This window comes from Harmonia axyridis, chromosome 7 (assembly GCF_914767665.1).
Source record: "Harmonia axyridis chromosome 7, icHarAxyr1.1, whole genome shotgun sequence".
Classification (NCBI taxonomy): domain Eukaryota; kingdom Metazoa; phylum Arthropoda; class Insecta; order Coleoptera; family Coccinellidae; genus Harmonia; species Harmonia axyridis.
The window spans coordinates 8,135,914-8,163,118 of NC_059507.1; the positions used below are offsets into that span (position 1 = coordinate 8,135,914).

Sequence of the window (27,205 nt, forward strand, 5' to 3'; positions counted from 1 at the left end):
GTCTCAGGTTGTCTCTCAATATAAAAGTTGAATTGAGGTGTTGAATTTCATTCAACTTTGCATATTGATGTATTCTCTAATAAAAACTTAAATTTCTTGTAACAACTGTATAATTATATATTTGTGAATTTTTGATATGTATTTGAATGCATTATTCAAAAAGAACTTCTGAAAAAATTAATATTAATGGGTATACTCATATTATACATACAAATAATAATTTACTTTGTTATATTTTGAAATTCCAAAAATATGCCATTAAGATCATTTCTAGACACATTTTTTCAACTAGGGGCTATTATAGACATTAGGATTTTTTAGATTTTCAAATAATTTGGGGTATCTAAGGAAAATAATCAACGTAATATTGAACGTTTTTATTGAATACTTTCAATGATTAACTTTTGGAAATTATCCCTGAATTTTTTTTTTGGAATGTGTAAAATCCAAAAATGGAATAAACAAATCTGTCTGCCATCGTCCACAGCTTTTCTCAGAAACTATAAGATTATTAGCATGAAATTTGCTACAAAATTGTTTGATCCTTCCAGCTCGAAAACAAGATCCTTGAATTTTCAAGGCAAAATCATGGGTAAAACTTTTTTTAAAAATTCACATCCAAAATGTAATATCTAAATAAATGTTACGCCCCTGAAAAGCTTCAATTCTCTAGCCCAAAAGTAGTTATTTCAAGAATGAACCGTTATCGATATAAAATCCTAGACCAACACGCACTAGTCAAGGAAAATTATCTATTAGAACCCACTATCTCCCAAAATCCGGTCCCAAGGAATGTAAATTTGGGGACCAAACATGTTGGGTAGAAGGGCTCGAGCACAGTCAAATAATCTTCAGTTGTTCCATTGAAGAATATTATTCTACTTGTTAGAACGCACTGAGGATCGATCAAATCCTAAGTGGTTATAGGGTCCCTCTCAAAATATATAAGGTAGTCTTGGATTCCTCATTACTAGTTTACATTCAGACCACATAAGGTTCTCCGAGAAAAAAGTAAACATATCTCATTCACAAGTTTAAAATGAATAACGCCAAGTTGTACAAAAGTAAGAAGGGACTTCAGCAGGCAGATGCCACACATGTAATCGAAAATTTTTCGAAATATCTCAAATGGAAGGACCATAAAGAAACAATATTAGATGTTGGATCAGGAGATGGACACACTCTGTGCGAGGTTTTGCTGCCCAAAATTGCAGATAAGGTGGATAGAGTGATTGGAACCGACAATTCAAATGAGATGTTAGAATACGCAAGGGGTGAATATGGTTGCCAACAAATTGTTTTCGAAAAGTTGAATATCGAATGTACTGATGTACCTGAGAAGTTTCAGGAGAAATTTGATCATATTTTTTCATTTTTCTGTCTTCACTGGGTTGTCAAGCAGAGGTGAGTTTGTATCTCCTCATATAATTCTGATGTTCGTGAAAAATAACTATCGAATTTGAAACGTGAAATTTCATTTTAAATATCACAACAAATTTTTTTTCTCAACTTGGTAGGTGACATAGGCATATTAATTTGCTCCCTCCTTTTTATTAATTGGTGAAAAATTCAATCTAATGATTAATTTTAATTTTATTTCATTATTTATTTTATTTTTCATTCCCATTCAAATTTAATGTTGATTTTTGATAAAGATTTTCGGTGGGGTATTACAGAATATTTTATTTTCTTCAATTTTTGAATACCCTCTTTTCGAATTATCTACACATAATGATAAGAAATATTTTTTCCTTATTGGTTCTATGGAATTCACCTAGTTTTAAGTGATCGTCGTTTGAATTTCTTCATTGAAAATATTCCTATTCAACAATGTTCTAATTTTAACCCTTTTCTTATCACCAATATTCTTCACTTGAAGTGAATCTGATATCTGAATTGATATCTAATAAATGCTCCACTTCAAATATATTCGGAACATATTCCTTATAACTGAAGAACACATTAAAACCAATATAAATTATAATGAAAGAAAAAAATACTAAATTATTCAAAAATTTGAAACTCGGAAGTGTTTCAGATCTTACAGTTTATAGGAATAAAAATCATTCCTCGGGGACTTTCATTTTCTGATTTTCTACAGATTATTTCTGTAGGTAATCATTTGCTTTGAAAATTGATAGGTCATGTTTTTGAGCTAAGAGAATATAATATACAGGGTGGCCATTTGAAAACGAAACAGACGAGATTACAGACGAAATAAAGTTTTTCGATAGAAATGCTCGGACAGGTCGATTTCTGTTTCGAGGGGGACAACTTAAGATGTAGGTTACGGACGCATAGCGCTTCAACCCTTGCTACTACAACCCTCACCCCCAAATTTTGAATAGGGAAGATGGGGTGAGTGATACCTCATTTGAAAGGTATTTGTATACTGATTTCAGCACAGTAATTGTTTTTTCATTTTATGCATTAGTTCTCGAAATATTCTTAACTAAGTATTTGAAAATGAAGTGGTGTTTTCATGGCACTTGTAGTGTTTTGTGAAAAATCGACATTTTGAGCTTCAAAACAACCATGACTGTGGCTTCCTTCCTAACTAACTAACGCATGAATATTTCGAGAACTAATGCATAAAATGAAAAAACAATTACTGTGCTGAAATCAGTATAAAAATACCTTCAAATTGAGGTATCACTCACCCCATCTTCCCTATTCAAAAATTGGGGGTGGGGGTTGTAGCAGCAAGGGTTGAAGCGCTATGCGTCTGTAACCTACATCTCAAGTTGTTCCCCTCGAAACAGAAATCGACCTGTCCGAGCATTTCTATCGAAAAACTTTATTTCGTCTGTAATCTCGTCTGTTTCGTTTTCAAATGGCCACTCTGTATAATTTTGTAATGTAATGAATTTTTAATAGATTCTTCTATTCGATATGTTTGAAAACGTAGTAAGCGGTGAAAATTCAATATCTTAAACATGAATGCAGAAAAATTTCAAGTATGCTATATTTTTGGAATGGGAATGTTAATCTCTATTGAAATATGTATACATATATACGCACTTTTGACGTAAATTGAACAAAAGATTTCTTAGCGATATTTCATAAAGATCAGTTTTTGGAAAACTCAATTTACGTCATTCAATTCTACGTCAAAAGTTGCTTCAAGAATGTTTTTAAAGAAATGAAAAATTTTCAACAGAGAAAAGTTACAGCAATAGTTCGAAAACGAACATTTTCGAAAAACACCCTGTAACTATGTAAGAGTGATTGCTATATGGAGTTGATGTTTACGCCTGAGACACCGACATTAGTTTTCAATTATCTTCACCTTCAAAACAAAAGTGTCCAATTTGTCTCACAACAAGAAATGTAAAATTCAAAAACTTGTTTAGAAAAAATCATTGAGTAGATGTCCAACATACCAAACATATAAGTAATCATTCTAATAAGTAGAGCGATGTTTACTCATTCTTTGGTAGTTTCCATCCTTGATTGACTCGATTATTCAAAGTAGATATTATGGGATTCTTGTGAATTCAGTCAATTATCAGACTAGTCAAAAGGCAATAGGTCTAGACCCATTATGTTGAGAATGATTATTTTATCAGCCTATGGTATGTATCACAAAACTTTTGGTCTAGGCAGGAAATTTGGATAGATAGAGATTACATCTTAATGCTAGAACTGACTACTGAGGATGAATACATTATTAACCAAAAGAAAAGAATAAAAGTTGTAGTAGGCCTATGATATTTAGATATACTATTCTCGGGTCGATGGCCTTCCAAAATTTCATAGACGAGACTTGTCTCTGTCTTGGGTTTTCTTCCTGTTGAATACCTATATATTTACCAACTGTAGACGGAAGTATTGTGATCATTTCTAGGATTTTTGGGAATTTGAAATTTCAGTAAAGATAATTTCTTAACATCTTTGCTTTTTTGTACGTCTATCGTTCTGTATGTCCTCAAATCCTTTTAATATTTTTGATTTCTACAATTATTAGCCGATTTTATCTGATAAGAATGATTATCGGTTTGGGTAGTAAATTGCAACACTTCCGTAACAGGGTGGCCCACATAAAACTTCTTACAAGATACAGGTGTGGCATAGAAACGAATTGATTATTTTGAAACAAACTGCGTAAAAAATTAAAAAAATTATGGAAACTTTAACGAAAAATGGCATACAGGATATATTCTTCAAGGTTGAAATTCAAAATGACCTCACTCAGCATGGACCTGATTTTTGACAATTTTTTTCGTTGTTGTGTTGAGGCAATAGACGTTAGTCTGAAAATAAATTTCCAGTCACATCCATGATATAATTTAAAAAGTTGTGCAAAAACGAAAATTTCACAAATTTCAGAAAACAAATTTCAGATTCTCCTTTTAATTATTGAACTATTATTGATCAGCTTTCATATAATAAAAATGTAGGTATGAATAATTTTATAATCGACTGCTGTCCCAATAAACCCCAAATCTTAAAAATGTGTTAATGTTTCAGTATAGCTTTCCAAAATATATACACCATGTTGAAACCAGATGGAGAAATTCTTTTAACGTTTCTGGCAAAGAACCCCATTTATGACATATATGAAGAAATGGCCAAAACGGAAAAATGGGCAAAGTATAAGAAGGATTATAAGAAGTACCTTTCACCCTACCATAATTCTCCTGATCCTGAAGATGAGGTTAGAACTATTCTCAATAAGGTTGGATTTCATGTGAAGGTGTGCCGATCAGATAGAAGATGTTACACTTATCCTAATCTGGCAACAGTCAATGGTGAGTAATCGAGTAACATGATCTGTCAATAAACACAATTAGGTATATTACCTACCTATCAAAGCTTCGAGCAAAATTTTTTCACTCGTGCTTTTGCAGATCACATATGTATATACCTATGTGGTCTCCAAGGGCACAATTGGCTATTATTTTTTCAGAAATTCAATTGAAAATAGACATATGTGCCTAGTAGAATAAACTGAAACTGCAAAAAATAAAAAATTCCAAACTTTATCTCTACTATAGGTACCAAAGCAATAAAAACACTGATCTAATAAGTTATTCGAATTTTTCAGCAAGTGTCAAAGCGGTAAACCCATTTCTACCTAATATTCCAGAAGAGGAACACGAAAGTTACTTCGAAGATTACGATAATATCATGAAGAAGAACAAAGACATAATCTGGGAAAAAGTGAATAACAATGTTGATGACGGAAAATTCCACTGCTTCTATGAAATCATAATAGTAGTTGCATCTAAAGGTTTTTAATTTTATTGATAATAACGATATAGAATTTAATCATGTTATTAATTGGTATATAGTTTTTATAAACTTTATTTAGTGGGAGCATATCGCAGTACAAATTACTATTTAGCATTCATCAGAAGACTTAATATGTATATTTAATGTATTAATAATAAAAAGTTTGTATTAAGCAAAATGTAAGTACTGAGTTTTTTACCCTCAATATTCCACGAACAATACCTGCAATAATATCAAGTTTCAATAATCAGAACAATGATTTAGGAGTGGACAAGATATTATCATAGGATATATCAACTAGTAGAAAAGAGAAATAAAAAATATATAATGCAACTTCTAAAAAAAGATTGATATCACAATTTTCAGGTATAGAGTGACAGACAAAGGGTCGATAATAATATTTCAAATACAAATTAGAATTGATTTTTCGGAAATCTCACTGCACCAATTTTACACTGAATCAAGATTCTGTGAAATCTATAAACAATTTGCGCGCTACATAAAATTAATTTGAATTTACATCAGGTAGGTATCCCATCACAGTCACATTCCACATGTAAAGCGAAAATTTATCAAATATACTTCAGAACAGAAATATTGTCCTCACCCTCACTGATAGAAATGTCATTTCAAATAAAAATAATGAGAAATTCATACTCGTTCAGTAGGTATACCTATTTAGTCATTATTCATTGAGCTCAGAAGAAATTTTTAAAAAAATTTAAAATCTTTCGGAGCGTTATTGACGTTTGAAATATATAAATATTGGATAATGATGAATAAAATGAGAAAAAAAACGACAAAAAGATCCAGGTCTAGCTATATTGATCAGGCTGTTGTAAAGTTCCCACTCCCAGGCGCGATCCTACTACTGCTCGACACGGGGACTTTTGGCTGCTGAGTTTCCTCCCTGGCCCGGTTCGCCCCTCCTTGGCTAACCTGGTCATCCCAGACTCCTCTAGAATGACCATATTGATGCCAAGCTTAGTGCGGACGCCCAGTCAACGTAAGACGCTTTACCACAGGACTCCTGATCTCAAACCATCCACTGAATCCGACCTCCAAGTAGCTGGATTACAGGAGACGCCACGCTCCCAGTCGGAAGAGAGTGAGCAACTTGTGGAAGTGTTGTTACCGATAGTCAACGAAATAGAATATATATTATTTATAAGGACGTTTTCACTTCTATTATGATAGTGGGCAAAGTATTTTATTCACGAACAAATGTAAAATTAGTGAAAAATTTTAATGATTTACGAATTAATTGAAGTTTAATGTTTGGCATTATTGCGCAAGCGTGACATGAGGCAGGCAACACATGATACGTTTGTCCTTAGCGTAAATCTAATTTCAAGAGACGAAATATAATATGAATTTCGTTCTTCAACTCTATTATAATAGAAGGAAAAGTGTTTCATAAGAATAAATTGTAAATTCTTGAGAAATATCTATGAATTTAGTCCAATGTTTCGTTTATACAACACAGGAAAAACGTAACGGAAGACACCTATTCAACAGTTTGCAGGCAACTCTTGATACATTCATCAATTATTTTGAAATTTTCATAATTCCTATCTATCATTATTTAATTTCTTCTGAATAAAAGGTGATTCCTGTTTTACAGTGTTCCGTACGAAAATTAATCTTTTTCATCTTTAACAAAATGAGGAGAAAAAAAAGGAAGAAAAGTTTGTATATTTTTTTAATATAATCAGTCCTACAGTTCTTCAGGATTTCATTATGTAAAGTTTAAAGAAAATATGTTAAAATATTTTTATGCAATTAATCATTACAGAAGCCACCATCAACTGTGCTAAGAAAAAGTAGAAGTGCGTACCTATCAACAATTTTTTTCGTTAACTAAAGGAAATATAATAGTTAAGCAGAATATAAGGTATTTAAATCAAGTATGGGTAGACAAGAAGAGACATTCATAGTTTTTATTTGTGTAAGATGAAAAAGTTCATGAATAAGTGAAATGTATCCAACTGAAAATTTATCAAATAAATTTCATTGTTTCACGTATAGATAAATGTGTACGTACCGGCATGAAATATAAAATAAAATAATTAATATACGAAATATTACATTTCATTCGATGGCGATACTGCATTTACTTTTATAATATTTTGTGATCCATATTATGTTACGCAATACGCCTAGTGAAAACATTTTTACCGCAAAGTAAGAAAATATAAATATTTCATTGCTCTCGGTTCTTTCGGCAAACGTATTATGAGTTGCCTGTCTTAGGTCACGCATGCGTGATGGACGTGAAGCATTAAACTTCAAATAATTTGTACTTCATTCCAATTTTTCACCAATTTTATATTTGTTTTTCAATAAAATATTTTTCCATTATTATAATAGAAGTAAGGAAAGTCATTACAAATAATCTATTTTATATTACGTTGACTATCGGTAACAACACTTCCACAACTTGCTCACTCTCTTCCGACTGGGAGCGTGGCGTCTCCTGTAATCCAGCTACTTGGAGGTCGGGTTCAGTGGATGGTTTGAGATCAGGAGTCCTGTGGTAAAGCGTCTTACGTTGACTGGGCGTCCGCACTAAGCTTGGTCATCCTAGAGGAGTCTGGGATGACCAGGTTAGCCAAGGAGGGGCGAACCGGGCCAGGGAGGAAACTCAGCAGCCAAAAGTCCCCGTGTCGAGCAGTAGTAGGATCGCGCCTGGGAGTGGGAACTTTACAACAGCCTGATCAATATAGCTAGACCTGGATCTTTTTGTCGTTTTTTTTCTTATTTTATTTATCATTATCCAATATTCATATATTTCAAACGTCAATAACGCTTCAAAAGACTTTTAAATTTTTTAAATTCGAGTCGAAATATTCAGAAGGTTCAAGCCAAAATGACCAACAAAGTATTAATATCAGGATCTGTGGTTTTCAGGAATAAGAATCCTTATCAATGTATAATAAATATGTTATGGTTTATTTTTTCTTCTTTAGTGGAATTTCTCAACTCGTAAGAAAAAACATCTGATATGGCCCAAAAGTAATCTTGTAATGAATGCGGGTTTTGAATCCAAATATTTTTTCGTAACTACGAAACTATATGGCAAGAACTCTGGTAAAAAAGATTGTATTCAGTTTTATATTTATTCATTTTGTTTCTAGCTCTTAATTTCAATTTTAGTATTAATTTTCTTGCCAATAGTTCTTATGGCTTTCGGTTCATAAGGCTTTTTTTTTGGTTTCTACACATCCCAAAATGTAAACTGGAAATTTCAGTGGGTTGAAATTATTCCTTTGATTTCCAAAGATTATGGATTAGAAATAATAATGCAAAATTAGTTCCATTCCTTTGATAATTTTCATTTCATTTCTTAGTAAAAATTCTTTTCTTAATGTAAAATGCAATGTTGAGTTTATCAATAGAGCTGGAAGTGTGAAGGAAATTGAACCTCTTTCATAATTTAATTAGGAACCTGATGTCCCATACCTACCCCTCAAGTGCTGGTGATAACATTGCCTGTATGAATGAAAAAAATTTTTGATGCAACAATATTTTATTTCAAATATTGACATTCAGAAGAAAAAATTGAATGATAACATGAATAGAATAAAAGGAAAAAAAGATTACTGTATTTGTTTATTCAGTACATCGATATCGATCGATTTTTAACAACAATAAGTCTATCGTTCTAGTGTATTAATTGTTGAACTTTCTTCAGGTTGTTTGGGACTCCATATTGAGGCAGCTTTTCTGAAAAAACAATCCATATGTAAAAAATCGTATTAAATATAAGTTCCGTCAAATTCAAATCAATTTTCACAAACCTTGTACAATTTGAGGGATAAGTCAGAGATTGATACCAAAGAGCAATAGCCAGAAACACAGACCATGTTCTTAACGGCCCTAAGATGAAGGCTAAGGTACCATAAGCCAACCAAAATAAATAAGCCATTTCTAGTTGAAACAGTATCAATAACACAAAGGGAGTATGTAATGTCATAGCAGCCAACTTCGATTTCTTTTTTTTTGGTTTCAGTACTTGATTTTGAAATCTAAAAATAAAAACCAATAAGTATATGGTAAATATGGGTCTATTTTTTGCGTTACCTTTGATCCACTCCATTGGCCAATATGAAAGTCAGAGGAATTTGAAACATTATGATCTGTAAGTAAAGTCGAACAATTTAATTTATTAGATAATGGAAAGAAATTTATATTCAATGTTTTAAGTAGGAAATTTTAGGAACCCATCAGAAAGTCGACATAGGATTTTCGATGACTATCATTTAAAATGAAAATGAATAACTTGAAGTAATAAACATATATAACTTTGAATTCTCAAGATTCCATTTGTGAAGGGATTATTTTGTCTTACACACATCTTATAAAGTATTGTTATAATTATATTAATTAAAACGAGATACTTTAAACTCACTTGTATGAACCCATAGGCATAAGTGAAAGATCCTGGAAGGAAAGTTCCTCTAACATAGATTCCCCAGGCAAAGATCACACCAATGTGTTCTTCAATAACATAACCAATAGACCATGGTCCAATACAGAGGTAAATCGGATATATTACCATCGGCCAAAACATCCTATCTATTGTGGAAAGAACCCACAATTTTCGAAGCCAAATTTTAAAACAACTTTGGTTCAGTCTTGGTTTTGGCACTTTTCCTACTGCAAAACGATTATTCGAATTTCAACAAAACCCTTTTAAAATCAACTTAAAATGAAATCGATAAATGCTTTGCATGAATCGAAAATTAAAATCAATGACTCAAGTATAGGTGAAGATAGGTAAAGGGTATAAGACTCACCTTCTACCATTTTATGCAGGTACCTCAAAAAAATCAGAGGGATCACAGAAAACAAAACACTTGCTATGAACATCACTCGAAACTGGAAGCAAAGTTTTTTTAGTGAGATTTATTTTCATCAAAACAGCAATGAATGATTCTCACCAAAATATTGGCACTGATCGTCAATAAAAATTTGGGCATTGCGTTGAAAGTCAGTCGTGTACCATCTAAGGCAAAACTATGTTTAATTGTTTTTGATCGTCCATCTAAATCTTTTACAAGAACCTGAAAGATTCAAAATGTAAATGTTGAAATTATTAACTATTTTTCTTAAGTTTTTTAAGAATTTTCTATTATATGTATAAGTGTTACCTATAGTTGTATTTAAACATTATGTATATAATGTTACCTCAATATCATGCAGCCCCTCTGGATAAAGGTTGGGATTCCAAGGTGCAACATACAGAGGACCATCAACATGATGGCAAAATTTCCAATCCTCACTATTAATTTTTACTTTAACAGAAGTGATTCTGGATAGGGAAAATGCTAAAATCCTATAAAGATTATAATAAGTCATGGTGTCTTTTTTCTCTATGAAATATCGCAGATTGTAGTATCAGCACTATATGGTTTGGACCGCTATTAGACCTACAACTTACCTAATAAATCTAGAATTACGTATGCTTTCTAAGTTTTCTCTGAGAGGATTCACAAAAAGTGCATGTTTTGGGTTAGTTACAAGTATCACAGGCCAGTCATTATGCTCAACATCAGTGAAGGACAATACTCCATGATCTATAGCTATAACTCTATACCTGAAATAGAAAAACATTTTTTTAATGTTTACACAAATTATCATCGGCCTAAAATAAGTAAATGCAGTAAGAACACTATGACTTACATTCTATTATCTTTCCAATCTCCTAACTCTAATTCTAAGAATCCATTGTCTTGTAAAGTATACATGTTAGGAACTAGACCACCTAATTTATGCAGATGTCCACACAAGTATGCAAGTCCATTCTTATCTTTTCCTATAATATCTCTAATTGTATCTTCTCCATATGAAAGGATACACGAAGTAGGAAAGTGACCAAACCATATGGTATAATCATTATCACTCGAATCTAGTTTTTCTCTCATTTTATTTATTTGAGCTATTTCTGGTTCATCCAGTATACCAACAAAATTGAATGGACGTTTAGGTCCAGGATCTAAACATGCATCCACAGCAACAAACGAATAAGTAACGTTATCTTTTACTATTTGATACATATAAGACCTAGGATGTGTCTTTCCTTGGATTGAATAATTCCTGAAATAATTTTGCTTTGAATTTTGTCCAGCCACATTGAAGCTATCTGGAAACATAAGAAATAGATGAATAATTTTAAAGATAATTCATAGGAATAGGAACCTACCATGATTTCCTCGTATATCAAGCCAAAGAGTCTTTTCTTCAATTTGAGCTTCTTTAAGTATATCGTGGTAATATTGCCATTCTGTTTCTATTTGAGTAGAGCCTACCCGATCCTTACTTTTAGCATCGGTCAAATCTCCAGATGCTAATACAACAATAGGTTTGATTGTGTCCAAGGTACGATAACAGAAGTCCTTAAACTGAATTATTCTTGAAGGATCTCGGAATACGCTAATGTGAATATCACTAATCTGAAAGAAGTTATATACAGAATGATAGAATTTATGAAATTAAGTTTTCTGTACCTGAACAAACCATATAAGGTTTGTAGACTGATCTCCAATATTCTGATATTTCTCAGTAACAATCAATTTTGGATCGATTGTAGAAGTGCTAAATATGTTTGAAAACAAAAATGATATAAGAAACATGGATATCACCACAAAAACCGTTTTTCTGGAGAATTTCATTTCAACTTGTTACTTCCAGCTGAACACCGGTTTTCCGATAGTATGATCATTTCCGAGTGTACTTTTATAAAGTCGATGATACTTTTTAATTTTGAACATTTGCTCATGTTGAAAACATTATCGATATCTTGTTATCCACTTGACCTTTCACCCAAAAATGTTTCTATTTCCTACTGCAAATTTTGACATTATACATAACAATGTGAAGAATGTTTGTTTGGCTTGATTTTATTCCTGATCATAGATTTTTCGTCCTTGAAAACCAGAGAACTACAAAATTCAGCAACATAGAATGAAATTATGGTCTTTTTCCTCTGAGGTCTTTGGAGCCATCGATAAATTGGAATGGAACACTTTCATAGAATATTCTATAGATTTTGAATGGCGTTATTATGGAGGCAATATTAGTAACCGAGGGGTTATTGACTAAACAATGATGTTAGGTATGTACTTACTTATTTGGAACATCATAAAACTTTGGCTTGAAATAGTTTATATTTATGGATAATCAGAAAGAATTATTATCGGAACATAAAAATGCTATACTTTCCGAGTCTCCCAATATTGCAAATTATCTCGATAAAATTTCCTACTTTGAAGATTGGGATGTTTCATTGAGAAAAGAATGTGAAAAATTCAGTAAAATTAAGTACTTCACTGATGGGGAAATCATTTATGAAAAAGATTCGAATACAAATCAGTTTGTTCATTTAATATTAAAAGGAAAGGCAAATGCTATACAAATAATACAGATGAACCAGTTTAACAGTGAAAATACTGAGTGAGTACCTTTTTTACAATACTGATGACAACGAGAAAACATCAATAAATATTATAATAATTTTAGGCAAGAAAATAACGAAAGCATAGTGTATTTTATCGAGGTTGGTTCAAGAAAATCTCTGAAGCTATTGTTTTTTCCCATCAATATTCTTATGATCTATTTCTGTTTTTTTTTGAGGTTTTTCAATTTTCAAAAATGTCCTGCTTCAACATAGGCGAAGACCTTCACGATAGGACAATAATCTCATCAAGCAACGATACTGAATGTTTACTGATACCAAGATTCTGGCTATTGGAAAAAAATAAAAAATTATGGCATAGAATGAGATTCTTTTACGAACATAATGTACCGTCTAAAGAAGAAGTAGAAAAACGTTTTTACAAAAGGAAAGATTTCAGTAGACATGGCAAGCAGTTAGTGGAAAAAGTTCTGAAGCAATCTAAAAAATCGCAGTACAATCAATTTTTTAACATACCGATATCCTTAAGATTCAATCAGAAAGGAATAAACAATGAATGAAGATGAAAACATTAAATTAAAGTGATTAGTGGTGTTGGTTTGTTGTAAGTCATAAGAGTAGGTAGTGGTAAATTAGTGTTTGTATTGTGGTTTCCTCTGTAGATATATTTGAGTTGTTCTTTTAACTTTAGACAATAATTCGAAATTGGATACTGAAATGAAAGCCTATTACGTGACTACGTGCATTAGTTGGCTGTGGACTTAGCCTTGGCACAGTTAGAGTGACGACAATACGCTCAGTTTGAGCCTAAAAATGGCGAATGGGGCGGGGCTTAACCATAGCACATTTCAAATAAGAGATTCTGTGCATCTTAATTTCAAATCAAAATTGACTTTTGACCTATTACCTATTTATAATTAATAAACTTTTTGTGTCATGTAGGTATTATTTTCCGCGATTTTAGAGAAGATTTTAGGGATTTTGATATATTGAGAATAGGTACCTCCTAACATGAGCTACGATGGATCGAAGAAAGAATATGTCTTTGCTAGTAAGTACAGAAGACTTAATAATAAAATTTAAGAAATTTTTCTGTTTATGTATGTACCTATAGTGAGAAGAATCAGAACCAATATTCATTACCTTCAGATTTATCTTCCCGTTAATCAATATTCATCTTATTATATTCCATGTCTACGCTCTTGACCAATACTCTACATTTTGTAGGCGGCAGCTGCAAAAGCGAAAAGAGCCAGATTGGCCAGGTTGCACTTCAGGGCTGCTGTTCGATTGGCATACCAAAATCATTATTGGTTGGAGGACACTGAGGGCGAACAGCTTGGTATGAATGTGGCAAAAAACATTCAAATATTGACCAGGAAAAAACCGAAGGGACAATTCTCCTTGACGGTAAAGTATATGAATAATGTTGTAATATGACTTCAGAAAGTAATAGTTGCAGTTTTCGAAGATTCGTTCAACGCTCGGTTGAACGTTTATAAAGATTCTGTCGATTAAATCGTGATTACTGAAATTCCAGTTAGGTAAAGTCCTACTGTAATAAAATTCAATAGGAACCCACATCAGACGTTAATTCAACCTAATCTAAGGTTTAATGTTTTTATCCTGACTTTCCTAGACTATTTGGAGTCTTCTGAAAAGCTCAACACGCTTATGCGCGTTATGAAAACTTGTTGTGATCTATGTACGCTTTATTATTGTGTCCATCCCCACTTCAAGTATAGCATTGTTAGGGCTGCTATATCCTCAAAAACGCTTACTGAATTCGTCATGCAACAGCATTTCCTATTGGTCGTTAGTACGTCACACTACAGATGTGTGGAAGGTGTATAAGACAGGGACCACTGAATTGTCTTACTCACCGCCTTATCATCGTAATACGTTCATATTGGCTGAAAACCTCTCACCAAACCGCCACATGAAACAAAAGCGCATCAAAAGCTCCTGGTTCTATAATTACGCCAAAATGACTAGAATGAAGATTTTGAAGTGACGATGGTACACAGTAATGAAGCCTACAAATTACACAGAATCGAAATGGTGTTTTTGCACGAAGTGAAAGTGGAATATCAACTTTCCTATTGTAATTTGAAATATGTTCTTTGAAGGAAAAAGCAATGATGAAAGTTTCCCAAGAAAAAAGGACCGATGCCGAAAAACAGCATCTTCGTAGGGTGCTAGGAACCATGAAATGTTTCAGAAAATACCCTTCAGTAAGTTTCATCCTTAAACTCTTATTTTCTGCAATCCTACTTATTTTGACCCTCAGAAAAAATGTGGCTTCCAGGGGCTTCCTCCAAAGGAAATTCAGACAAATTGAGCGAAGCAGGGCGGCAAAATTTTACTTTGCCAAGGCGCCAAAATGTCTGGCGGCGGCCCTGCTAAAATAATTTCGATAGGAGCAACAAATGAACCGTCAATTTTTCCATGGCTACTAGATTATTCTGAATGAAATTTTATCAATTACAATACAACCTTTGAGTATGTAGTTGAATATTTTTGCTGAGTTTGGTCACAAAATTCTTAAAGCCTTCTTGGTGTTGCATTTTTTATATCATAGATATCTAATAGAATCTCAATTCAAAATTTTAACTGATTACAGGAGGTGAAGAAAGACCTGGCTGCTATAACCTATTATGCCGAATACGACGCCGATCGAATGATAGTGAGACAAGGAGACGAAGCTCTGGCCTTGTATTTCGTTATTTCTGGTACTGCCAGGGTGCTGAAATCTAAATACGATCCACTGATCGAAAAAATTACACAAGTTGCCCTGAAGGATAAAGAGCCAGGAGATATGTTCGGTGAACTGGCGCTTTTGATTGGTGCAAAAAGGAGCGCTTCAATCATAACGAACGGTCTGTATCTAAGAATGAGTATGATTAAGTAGGTAAGCATTTTGGCCATTTTGCAGAAAAAAGGAAACCGAAACAATTTCGAGTCTCTCATTCTCTCGCAATGGACTAGTTTAGTGATGTTGATAATACTATATTTGACACGATATAATTAAAATATTGAGCAAAACTGATAAATCAGTGAAAAATTTTTGAAAATTCATCAATAAATGACTGAGAAATAGATTATTTAAATTTACGTATTTTAGCGCGGAACGTCTTTGGTCTCCGACACGTCTGTGACGTCACGCCACTTGCCTGTGATCGCTACACCATAAATTAGGTTTGAATACTTAGCCGCGCCAAGGCTCTCGCGCCGTTTGTAGTTGTACAGTGTAGTTTAAACTCGAGTTTTGTTTTTATGTCACCATAATGGAAAAAGGCTTCGTGAAAGGGCAAAGTTATTTTTACTCAATAACTTATTTCAAACCAACTTACACCTTAGTATTTTTATTATCAGAAATAGACAGCTAGTACTGATAGGTACTTACATCAAAATGATCTTCACACACATATGAAGTAGTTTTAGGTCCAATTAAGTCACGCCTCATTAATTTTCACTAATTCTTCCTTTGATTCATCTCATTTGGTACATGAAAAAACAATTTATTGGGGTTTTTAATTGTCGTGCTTGCACACATAGGCACAATACAATATTTGTAGGATTTTTTTTTTATTTCAGCCATCGCGTAACGAACAAAACACGACACGAACGGTACAAGTGATTGTACACCAATGAATTCGTAAGCACTGTGCGAATACCAGTCGCCTCGTGTAAGTGGCGTGACGTCACACACGCTGTCATTGAAAATATTTTTTTTTTTCATGTTTGAGGCACCAGCTGACGTATAATCCACCATGCTATAGCCAGCTGATTGTATTTTTACGTCTAGATATTGGGTTAGCTACAATTTGACAAATTTTCAGTTGGGAGGAAATGACTGAATTTATTTATTTTTTTCGTGTTTGGGGGGCTGCCGCCGCTCTCCCCCCCAGCAGAGTCGCAGCTGACGTTCACGAGGCTTTTTATTACTATTACCTGATGCATTCTACTAATTACCGTTCGAGATGAACTTGGTCATGTATATCTGTTACTGGCTCCCGGACTACTATAAATCTTCAAATATAATGAATTCTTCTGTAGAATTTTCAATCTTGCATCCCCAGAGCGTTCGGAATTCCTGCTGGTGAAACGCGACGACTTCGACAGAGTGCTCAGAGACACGGTGCTGAAGGAATGGAACGAAATCAAGAAGTCCATCAACAAGTTCGAATATTTCAAGATGTGGGACGACCGCTACATCCAGCAGAGTTGCATGGTGTCCAAAATGCGCTACTACGAGGAGCACGCTCTCATACTGAGTCAAGACCACGGCGACAAGAGGTACGTCTACTTCTTGATAGACGGCGCCGTTGACCTTCTGGAATGCGTGGAGATGAAGGTGACCACGTTCAAAAACAAGAAGACCTACTCTCTGTTCAACCAGTTCGAAATGGCTCCCTTGCAGAGGGGTAGGTCCTTGACTGTCGACCTGGGGAAGTTTGTGAAGACTAAATTGGACGTGGACAAGTCGATGTCTGATATAAAGCTGAGACAAAATCATTCGTTCGGCTCCAGCGAGCTGGAGAATTTGTCTAAGAGCCTGTTGAAAATGCCCTATTTAGATATGGATGGGACCAAGAAGCAAAACAAAAGACGTAGGAGGCAGATTAGGAAGCTCTCTTATGCTCGTGTTTTAAACGAACTCACTCCAGCTCAACGAGTTAACTAGTGAGTACAGTTTCACTAAGCATTAACTTTAATTCATGAAAAATTAAATTATCTACACAACACTAGCTAAACGAGGCAAATGAACAACATCACAAAGAAGATTGTAGTTCATTTTCTTTTGAACGAGTCCTTTTCGAACCAAGCTCCCCTTTTTGTGGATTGGGAAATCCAGCGATCTCTGCCTAAGAAACCTTCTCACTTCATCGTGGAGAGGTGACTCTGGCTCAACGCGGCGGCCTTCACAAAACTGCCGGGGCTGCACTAGAGTGTGACGCGAAGCTCATAACGCCACCTCTCGGGGAGAGAGAGTCACTACAAACCCTTCGGCCGCCTTTAAGCAATTAGAAAAAAAAAACGATCCTATTCATACTATTTACTGATCTGCGGGCTAGATAGATCCACGAGTCAGATAGATCAGTTGGCAAGATAGATTTGTGGGCAAAATATATTTGCGGGTAAGATATGTGGACAAGGTAGGACTGTGGTCAAGGTAAAACTGTGGACTAGGTAAAAGTCATGTATTGAAATAATCATTATACAGGGCGTTCCTAAATTGGAGGTACAAAAGAAAATGACAGATCCTCTAATCATTATTAGAAAAAAAGTGCTATAAACATGGGCTGGCGAACGCTTTGTTTTCTAGATACACTCTGTACATTAAAATAACACAACCCGATCCTAATCGAAATATAATCCAGGTTCTCAAGAATAACCGTTTTATGAGAAAAAAATGAATGAAGAAAATTCCAAATATCATAAATGTGTTAGTTATGATTAAAGATTATTCTCTCTCTCATCAAAATACCAGTTTGGTTAACTAACGTAGGAATTAGTTTGATGTATTTAGGTACACGTAAATAATTATTAATAAACCTCAATGACGATCAATAAATTTATTGAATGGATGATATCTATAGGGAATATTCAAGTTATTGAAATGTTATCTATTGGCATTTTATTGAATAAAAATTTACCAAATAAAATTTCCTTTTTCACAAATGAGGTCAATAGGGAAAACTTTGTAATCAACTCGTATATTAAAACAGCAAATAATCACATTCTTATTTCTAGGTCATTAATAGTCTTAATTTATAGCTACATTTTGGTTTATCATTCTCAATTAATATTTTCATACCTTTCTCAAAATTTTCAAAGTATCTTTTCAGAAAGTGAAAAATCTAGCGGATTCTTCAAGTGTATCTTAATAAAATTGTATATATCAATTCTCCGAAACTATTAACGCTAAAAACTTATATCTATATGTCACTTACAGGGTGATTCACTACAAAGACCTTTTAGACGTTTACGGAAAACTAATCATTATTTTGTGCTGAATATTTGCTTGTTGGAGTTTGAGACAATGATATTTCTCCCTAAAAAATTTCAGATCTCTACAACTTCCGGTTATACCGGAAAAATACTACTACCTACTTCCTTATTTCAAATGAGACACCCAGTATATTATTGCATCCTTAGATAGCTCTTTTGATCACAATTTTAGAAATATGCCATACCTTCGGTAAAACAGTTCATGAGTAAATGGGATTCTTGTGAAAAAATGGTGGCGACGAGGACTCACATTTTTTTTTTAATATTTCTGCAGAAAAAGTTTTTGTCGAAAAAACATTTCAAATTTTCGATTCTGAAAATACGTAGTATTATAAGACTGTTTGTGGTTTGGACCAAAAATGTACAGGATGTTCATGAGAAGATCATGAACTTGGGCAACTCAAATTCATCAAAACTCAAGACTTTCAAATTAGAATCTATATTTTTATTATTTCAGTCAATTCTACGTATAAAAAGATGGGGGTTTCTTAAGCAAATCCTATACCTAAATTATAATTAGTTTTCCATAAACGTCTAATAGGCTATCGCGCCGTTGAATCACCCTGTATATTCGTTGTTTGTATATTTCATTGATTGAAATTTGAAGCAATAAAATAACAAAAAATTATGCTTTTTCCAGTGTCAAACAATTTGAAAGTCGAGTATCAAGAGTTACTTGCGCTAGAGAAGTTCCTGTTACAAGTTTAGAAACGCATTTCATAAGGGTGAGTTTCCATTGTTATGAAATTGTATTCATTTTTGTGCATTGTAATGCAATAAAATTTCATTTCATTGATTAATTTCATTAATTATTGATCTAGAAGCTACAATGATAATGAAAAGGGAAAACCTTAACAAAAAAAATCGATGTTGGCCATGTATCAAACAATTACAAATATATATTCCTCAATTTCATGTCGTTTGTTTACACGCCAAATAATTATATTTTTTTAAGGTGGCCAAAATGAGTCTACTCGCTTCTTTCAACATTGGTGAGCACTTGGATTCGAGGTATTACGTTTCTAGAACGAAAGTAAAACTACTGGCAATACCTAGTTATTGGCTGTTCTCAAGGGACAAACCCACCTGGAATAACATCTCTATCTTCCTGAGGAATCGTCTTCCTACCAGACAGCAACTATTCGACGAATTTGCAAAGAAACGAGGCTGGTTGGATTATAGAAAGGAGTGCTATTATGACATAGCTGGCCAATCGCAGAAATCGAACATAAATTCTATAAACAACGTACCATTGAGCATTCGTCTCAACGAGGACTTAGATTATTACGTGTGCCGCAAGCCGTTTGTCAAGAGGACGGCATCTTCGATCAGGGATGACCCAATAAGGGAGAATAGAAAGGGTAGATAGGGTTTGATAAATTAGTGTTGTTAATAAACCGTATTAAACTGATGATATTTGTGTTTTTTTTAACATTTCGATTGATATTTTTTGCGAATGTTTATCTAAGGATGGCACCACCAGGACTTCATCCTTACTGTTAATCAATAAATGGAATGACCTGTTTTCTAAATCTTTTGGTAAGACTTCTATATTTTCGTGCTATCGTTAAATACTATCCGTGTCACTTAGCTTCCATCAGCTTCATTCATTTCATTTTGTTCTGAGATAATCCTTCATATTATTGACCGATGATGATTTTTATTACTCGAAGATGTCATCTATACAGGGTGGCCACTTTTTCAATGGCATTGTATTGGTAGCTTTTAAACCATAAGAGTGGAATTCAGCGTTCAAAGTTATTTCGAAAAGTGTCATAAAATATACAGGTCTATATTGAAAAAAAATGAGGTTGAGGGTGGACCAGAGAGCACGAAACGTTGGATACGAAATCGGATTACGTCAAATTGCGAACAATTTACTGTCGAATAAAAAATTCCTGTAACATTATTTGATAATATTTGAAATAAGGTGGGAAAAAAAGAAAAATCAAAATGACAGAATTTACTTTTCTTATGATATCTCAAAAACCGGCCCTGATAATCTCGATTTGTTTGAACTGCTTGACATGCTTCTATGAATGCAACTTTTTCTCCATTTGACCGACCTTCTAACTATTATGGTTTGAAAGTACAATCCAATTGAAAAAGTGGCCACCCTGTATATAGCAGCCAAGTTGAAGACTTCTTCTGAGAAAACTTCTACAAGGAAAAATTCGAAAAAGATGGTATACAAACAGATCAATTTGACTGTGTTATGAGGATGACATCTTTGTCATTTGGTGTCACGGTGAAGAACATTTTCAAGTATCAATTCACCAATGAAATTGAAAGATATAGTGCTCTTCCATTTTTGGACATCTTGGTAACGATAAACTAGGACACATGGGTCTCAGGCAAATCAACTCACAAATATATCTGCATCCACAACCAAAAGAGAAAGTGATCAAGACACTGGATAGTACCAGTGATACCTCCAGGTAGAATTGAATCCCTTGAGTAAGCCTTCTTACTCAATGGTATTACAGCTAGAGAGAAATTAAACGAGTATTAAGACCACGTCATCAAAAACCGAAAAAGGTGATCAGAAATGATTCCAAAGAGAAGCATACTTGCTTCTTATACAGTATAGTCCAAAGAAAACTTAACACGTCAATTTTCTGGCTTTAAAATGAAAAAGTGGAAAATCGCTTGGACCCATCAAGTTGAGTTTTCGTTGGACCATCTTGTATATTCAGTTACCGACAAAATAGGCAAACTTCTCAGAAGACATAACATAGAATCAACTTACAAACCGATACAAAAACTGGGACAAGTTTCAAGAAGTGGAAAAGATAAAATTGATCAGATGGTGTGAATATACAAAATCTTGTGACTGGTAAAGTTCACATTGGCGTAAATCAGTAATAATATACGACCTAGAAACCTTCGAAGATGCTTTACGCAGTAGTAAGCCAAACGTCAGGTAAAAAAATTATTATTATTATTATCGGGTACAATTTTATTTCTCAATATGACCCGGTATTGGTCGGCTACTCTTTGCTCAGAAACTTGGAGTTCGGGATAGTTTCTGTGGAATTCTGCAAATAATTTTTGCCGGTAGCCTATTTTATCCTTTTCCATATTAGTCACTTCATAATATATGCGCATGATCGTTTCATTTATCGAACTTGTCCATTTCATGCGTCTTCTTGGTAGACCTGCTTGGGTGAGTGCTGGTTGGGGATCCTGCGCAGCATCTTCAGCGGTCGGAGAAACTCGTGTTATTCTTCTCCTAGAATGTTGAGATTGTGGAGGCGTAGCATTTTGTTCGACAGACGCCCGTCTCCTTAGCACTCTGTCACCGACGTCTCGCATACTGTCATGTCCAGCGCCAGCTCCAGACACGCCCTGACGAACCTCAGGCAGCGGCTCTATATTCCTATTCCTCAAATTCACCATCATTCATGGGTTCCTCCGTGTCGTGGGGGAGACGACCTTTGATCGCTTTTTACGATCCGCAGAGCTACGGTGGAAAAATTCTTGTTCTGCTTTCCACACGGCTTCGTCCGTTACCCTGGACAGGGACCCTTCGACAGGTTTCAGCTTCCTGGGTCAGGGAGCTCCTGGAATCTGCGGTGGGCAGGAGTTATTATTATTATTATTATTATTATTATTTCTTTATTTAGAGGTAGCCATGTGAAGCAATTCCATCTCAATCAAGGATTGAATCATAGAATATCAATCATTACAAAACTATCGAAATTATCATTTGATTTGTGGTTTTGACAGATGTAACGAGCAGAAATTCACTTCTTTGTGAAAACGTTTTAGATTTTTTCCCTATTTTATTCTGTTCGCTTCAATTTTATTTTTGGTAGTGGTGTATTATCTATATCACCATGGTCAAGGCAAAGTCCAAAACTCAAATGATGGTAAGTCAGTTTATTAATTTAAGAGATTCTTTCCAAAAAGATTTTTCGTAGACTCCCGAAGAAAAAGCAGCAAGAGCTGTAAGGGCACGAAAGAGATTCAGGGCAACTGCTAGGTTAGCTCTGGCAAATCAATTTTGGCTGGAGGACTTCTCAGATATGAAATTAGGAGAGAACGTTATGAGAAATATAAGACTTTTGACTCAAAAATCGAAAAAGAAAAGCAATTTTACAATAGAGGTAAGTTCAATAGTTACATGATAATTTCTCAATGAATAAAATAAAATTAATTAAAGAAAATAATAAAATAAATGACAAAAGATGTATAACGACACAAAATTAACAGTACCAAAGTTGATGTTAGCTGATCAAAATGAATAACAATGTATGTATAATAAATAACGAAAAGGGTATTAGACAAAAGGTAACAGCGAAAAATTGAACAGTCTCGAATCCCGAGTATGCAAGAAAGTGAATTAGAATGAAGAATAATCAATAAATTAAAAGTTGAAGCAGAAATAACGAAATTTTTTTTCTGTTAATTTAGCAAAAACGAATTATGAGCACTCCGAAGGATCGACGAACTGAGGAGGAGAAAAAAAAGTTACACCGAGTTTTGGGTGGGTTGAAGTGCTTCCGAAGGTATCCGAATGTGAGTCCTTAATGCCCAATTTTTTTTTTAAGTTTTGCATACAGAGCGAGTTTTTAGTATGAAATGCCTCACTTATCTTGTAAACAGGTGTCACGATTTTCATTCTACAAAGAAAAATGTATATTCACTTTTCAAAAAATCTACAGGGTCCCCCTGAAGACTAAGAAAATTTCATGTGAAACATTTTTGGATCCAGAATCTTCCCAAGGAGTCATTTCAGTGGATATTTCAAAATGGGTCACGCTGTATGCCTACACATCAGTTTGATCAATTGACCTCTTTTGTATGACCCGATATTCACGAAAAAACCTGTATATTAACGTTTAATCAGCATAATTCTGAATTTTTCGACAGAGTGTGAAGGAGCAATTGGCAGAGGTTACGTATTTTCGATATATACCCCCTAAGAGGACCATCGTCAGACAGGATGATGATGCAAAAGCGCTGTTTTTTCTCCTTTCCGGTGAGGTGGTCGTTTACAAAACAGTCTTCGATTCAGTATTGAGTGAATGGGTCACTCAAGAAGTTGGAACAAGAGAAGCTGGGTCTATGTTTGGGGAGGTTTCCTTGTTGCACGGTGTCAAAAGAACTGCTACTGTCGTAACTTCAGGTGAGGAAACCACATAGACATACAGAAGGTTCATTCTAATACTCGTTTATTCAAAAACTTGCCGCTCGTGGAACTTTATCCGTGCAATTATTAATGTAGTGACTGCATGCTCGAGAGGTGGCGTTGCTGGCTTTGCGTCACTCTCTAGCGAGGCATCGGTGGGTTCATAAAGAATCCCCGAATTGGAGCAGAGCCACCTCTCTACGATGGTGTGAGAGGGTGTGTCTTGGGCAGAGATCGCTGGATAGTCCAACTGATTAGTCCACCAGCGATCTCCTCCGGAAGAAACACCAACATCCTTAGATAGAGGGCGCACCTACGCCATTTAGCTTGAGAAAGACTGGCCAAATAAATAACTAATCCTTGATGATACGGTCAAATGTTTTAATGAAACAACTGCCCAGAGGCAATGAAGTGACTCTGCTATGGGTACCAGGGCACTGTGGGGTTGAAGGAAATGAAAAAGCTGATGAACTTACAAAAAGTGCATCAAGGTTAACACCTGCTGGACCTGAGCCTTTCTGTGGGCTAGGAAAAGACCAATATCAAGCTGCAGTTCAGCTATGGGAGTTGAATAACAGGATAATCCACTGGACTAACACTCCTGGACTTGCTCAGGCAAAGATATTCGTGACGATTTAACCTACCTACGCCAAGAAGCTCTTGAAGCTGTCACGAGCCGAGCTTCGGGTGATGGTGGGACTGCTAACGGGGCACTGTCGGTACAAACATCATTTGTACCGCATGGGAAAGTCAGCAGATGAGATTTTCAGGCTCTGTGGATCGGAAGCAGAAACAGCCGAACACATGGTATGCAAGTGCCAGAGCTGGCTGGTTTAAAAACCATTCATATCGGTAAGTCGGTCCTGGATACCAGAGAGGTAACGGCCAAGGCCCCCAAGGAGGTTGTCAGTTTTATTAACGTCATTGACGACCTCCTTGGGTTTCCATGAATGAGTAGGGTAGAGAACAAAAGATCTACAGGGTCGCAGTTCCCGGAAGGCTCACCGAACCACAACGACCCCAGTTCAAATAATAATAATGCCCCTCCTTCTAATAGATCATTGTGAGATGCTGGTGCTACATAAAGAAGACTTCGACTCCGTGTTGAAATCTTCGGTGATGGCCGAATGGGACGAAATTCGCCGATGTATGTCGATGTTCACCTATTTCAGCTCATGGGATGAAATGACCCTAAGGGATTGCTGCATCCTTTCTAAGGTCAAGATATACGGCGTTGAAGAACTTGTTCTTGGGGAGGATATGGGCGATAAGAGATATGTGTATTTTATAATCGAGGGTCAGTGTCATCTAGTCGAATACATGGATATGGAAGTGACAGAGGTGGGCTGTAAGAAGTCGTATAAACTACTGAGCAGTATCGATGATCACCTTACTTCTGGCGAAAGGGATAAATTCGGCGAAGCTTCAACGCAACTTTTAAACGAACGTCAACTGTCGGAGCTGTCATTGTCTGATGAAAATCTACACAAGAATCAGTAAGTAATCCAATATATAATGATGAATAATAAGCATATGCTTTACAAAAAAGTATTCGGTTATTCATAAACGTTTCCTTCACTCTAAATAAGAAGGATATCCCTTCAATAATTTTGAGCTTAATCACTAGTAGACTCAGTCGTGTAGTGATCAGTTGTAACGACGACAGATGAGAGGCCAACATACTTGCTAGAAAATGAGCACTAACTACTTCCATCGGCCCGGAACCTTTCTGTGGTATAGACAAATGTACCTACAAGAAAGATTTTCAGGAGAAGGAAAAAATCGAAAGAGAAACATTCTGGCCAATCCAAGAAGTAACTTTGCAACTTTGACATTGCGATATCCAAGGAGTATCTGGATTTAAGCAAGAATATACCACACCTCCTCACTGGATTCCTCATACGGCATTGTCGCCTTAGGAAACACCCCATGAGAATGGATCTAGCAGAAAATTACGAGTGCAGATTTTGTGGGGAGGAAGAAGAATTTCCGAATCACCTGGTGATGAAATGCCTCGCCATCACTGGCCAACGCAAAATCTGCTTTGGACAAGAAACTTGTAGAAGTGAGGAATAGCCTCCTTGAAGCCATCCCAGATACTGGGGTTCATTGGAACTCTGGAACTGGAAGGCGAGCTATAGTTATGTTATGACGAGAATAGGGATTGGGAGACACAATAGAGTAATAGACCATTAGGTCGCAGTGAAACGGAACCTCCTCAATCAAGCTTAATCTTAACGATGGCAGATGCTTTGGAACTGAGAGACATCAAACATTTCAAGCAGTCTTGAAACAACTAGATTGTAGTTTGATGGCCGATTCATTCTCTTCTTGCATAGTGGAAGCTTCACTCATTCTATACTGAGTAAATCTCAATACCAAAGTACATTGCGATTGTAGGATCAATATCAACTTTCATAGCCTTTAATAACTTTTCTCCTTTCAACAGTTTGATTCGGCTGGACTATTTTATATGGGCTAGCCTAAAAAGATTCCTGACATCTAAAGTATTACCACACATTTGATTGTGGTCAAAAATCAATTTGTACCAGCTCAAATAATTCACTGTGTGAAAAATTCCTTATTTTCTAGGAGCAAGTATGTATCTTTCACTGATCCAATGAAATCTCGCCTCGAAGTTGTTACGAAATCAATCAAGACACACTTCATAAGGGTAAGCTGAAAATTTTTCCAAATTGTTGCTGGTGGTGGCAGTTGGAATATTGTTGTTTGTCATAAGAATATCTAGTGGACCCTCAATGAGCAATGAGAAGCAAACTAAACAATAACCCACAGCCAACTCTGATGATGTAGTGGTTCATAAAGACCCCTTGATAATGAAATAACATATTCCCAGGTGGGGACGTTCAACTCCCTAGCTACATTCAACATTGGCGAGAACTTCATTAGACGCTTCATTATAACTTCGAAAAAAACCAAGATACTCCTGATACCACGCTACTGGTTGATACAGAAGAACAAAGAGATCTGGACTCATATAAGACAATTTCTGAATCAGAGATTGCCGGACACAAGATCGATTTTTCACGATTTCATTCAACAGAAAAAGTGGCATTCCTATAAGAGGGGTCTGGTGGACGAAATACTTTCCAACTGCAAGAAGGTAAACCTGAACAACATTCACAATGTTCCATACAGCATTCGAATGCAGGAAGATATGACCTATTACGAATGTGCCGAAAGGAAGAAAAAGAAATATGTCCATAGCTAGACTGCTATGCTCTTCACAGAATTCGACTTGGTTAGGGTTCTAAAATGACGTGCAAGTCATTTATAGGAAGTATGAGGATGAATTTTATTAGGTTATAAGATGTCTTCGGCTAAATATTGGTTATCCAACATATAATCCAATTAAATAATGAATATATGAGGTGTGAGTGTTT

At 35.0% G+C, this 27,205-nt stretch overlaps 4 protein-coding genes across 4 annotated transcripts; 3 read left to right on the forward strand and 1 right to left on the reverse strand.

Moving 5' to 3' along the window:
- Positions 1 to 772: 772 nt before the first annotated feature.
- Positions 773 to 5,354, forward strand: LOC123684308 (juvenile hormone acid O-methyltransferase-like). Its single transcript, XM_045623517.1, has 3 exons — positions 773 to 1,404; positions 4,471 to 4,751; positions 5,048 to 5,354. The coding sequence occupies exons 1-3, from the start codon at positions 1,040 to 1,042 to the stop codon at positions 5,239 to 5,241; spliced, it is 840 nt and encodes a 279-aa protein (XP_045479473.1). The 5' UTR covers positions 773 to 1,039; the 3' UTR covers positions 5,242 to 5,354.
- A 3,477-nt stretch (positions 5,355 to 8,831) lies between these two features.
- Positions 8,832 to 12,166, reverse strand: LOC123684326 (transmembrane protein 62-like). Its single transcript, XM_045623545.1, has 11 exons — positions 11,745 to 12,166; positions 11,441 to 11,690; positions 10,921 to 11,380; positions 10,679 to 10,834; positions 10,426 to 10,573; positions 10,179 to 10,301; positions 10,035 to 10,116; positions 9,647 to 9,894; positions 9,319 to 9,374; positions 9,036 to 9,263; positions 8,832 to 8,961 (listed from the first exon to the last, which is right to left on the reverse strand). The coding sequence occupies exons 1-11, from the start codon at positions 11,907 to 11,909 to the stop codon at positions 8,892 to 8,894; spliced, it is 1,986 nt and encodes a 661-aa protein (XP_045479501.1). The 5' UTR covers positions 11,910 to 12,166; the 3' UTR covers positions 8,832 to 8,891.
- A 595-nt stretch (positions 12,167 to 12,761) lies between these two features.
- LOC123684327 lies at positions 12,762 to 20,081 on the forward strand. Its single transcript, XM_045623546.1, has 7 exons — positions 12,762 to 13,703; positions 13,880 to 14,062; positions 14,782 to 14,886; positions 15,276 to 15,531; positions 16,735 to 17,338; positions 19,308 to 19,392; positions 19,623 to 20,081. The coding sequence occupies exons 1-7, from the start codon at positions 13,674 to 13,676 to the stop codon at positions 20,034 to 20,036; spliced, it is 1,677 nt and encodes a 558-aa protein (XP_045479502.1). The 5' UTR covers positions 12,762 to 13,673; the 3' UTR covers positions 20,037 to 20,081.
- A 2,297-nt stretch (positions 20,082 to 22,378) lies between these two features.
- On the forward strand, positions 22,379 to 27,194 carry LOC123684155 (cyclic nucleotide-binding domain-containing protein 2-like). Its single transcript, XM_045623307.1, has 7 exons — positions 22,379 to 22,539; positions 22,591 to 22,776; positions 23,084 to 23,188; positions 23,543 to 23,798; positions 24,859 to 25,297; positions 26,394 to 26,475; positions 26,659 to 27,194. The coding sequence occupies exons 1-7, from the start codon at positions 22,507 to 22,509 to the stop codon at positions 27,031 to 27,033; spliced, it is 1,476 nt and encodes a 491-aa protein (XP_045479263.1). The 5' UTR covers positions 22,379 to 22,506; the 3' UTR covers positions 27,034 to 27,194.
- Positions 27,195 to 27,205: the final 11 nt, after the last annotated feature.

Excerpts from the sequence above, each read along its gene's own strand:
- LOC123684308 (XM_045623517.1), top strand. The coding sequence starts at position 1,040 with ATGAATAACGCCAAGTTGTACAAAAGTAAGAAGGGACTTCAGCAGGCA. Across the intron at positions 1,405-4,470 it reads CACTGGGTTGTCAAGCAGAG|TATAGCTTTCCAAAATATAT; the intron begins GTGAGTTTGTAT and ends TTAATGTTTCAG. Across the intron at positions 4,752-5,047 it reads TAATCTGGCAACAGTCAATG|CAAGTGTCAAAGCGGTAAAC; the intron begins GTGAGTAATCGA and ends CGAATTTTTCAG.
- LOC123684327 (XM_045623546.1), top strand. The coding sequence starts at position 13,674 with ATGGATCGAAGAAAGAATATGTCTTTGCTA. Across the intron at positions 15,532-16,734 it reads CGCTTCAATCATAACGAACG|AGCGTTCGGAATTCCTGCTG; the intron begins GTCTGTATCTAA and ends TTGCATCCCCAG. Across the intron at positions 19,393-19,622 it reads TAGAAACGCATTTCATAAGG|GTGGCCAAAATGAGTCTACT; the intron begins GTGAGTTTCCAT and ends TATTTTTTTAAG.
- LOC123684326 (XM_045623545.1), bottom strand. The coding sequence starts at position 11,909 with ATGAAATTCTCCAGAAAAACGGTTTTTGTGGTGATATCCATGTTTCTT. Across the intron at positions 11,691-11,744 it reads ACCTTATATGGTTTGTTCAG|ATTAGTGATATTCACATTAG; the intron begins GTACAGAAAACT and ends AACTTCTTTCAG. Across the intron at positions 10,117-10,178 it reads CGATCAGTGCCAATATTTTG|TTTCGAGTGATGTTCATAGC; the intron begins GTGAGAATCATT and ends CTTTGCTTCCAG.
- LOC123684155 (XM_045623307.1), top strand. The coding sequence starts at position 22,507 with ATGGTCAAGGCAAAGTCCAAAACTCAAATGATG. Across the intron at positions 22,540-22,590 it reads AGTCCAAAACTCAAATGATG|ACTCCCGAAGAAAAAGCAGC; the intron begins GTAAGTCAGTTT and ends GATTTTTCGTAG. Across the intron at positions 26,476-26,658 it reads TCAAGACACACTTCATAAGG|GTGGGGACGTTCAACTCCCT; the intron begins GTAAGCTGAAAA and ends ACATATTCCCAG.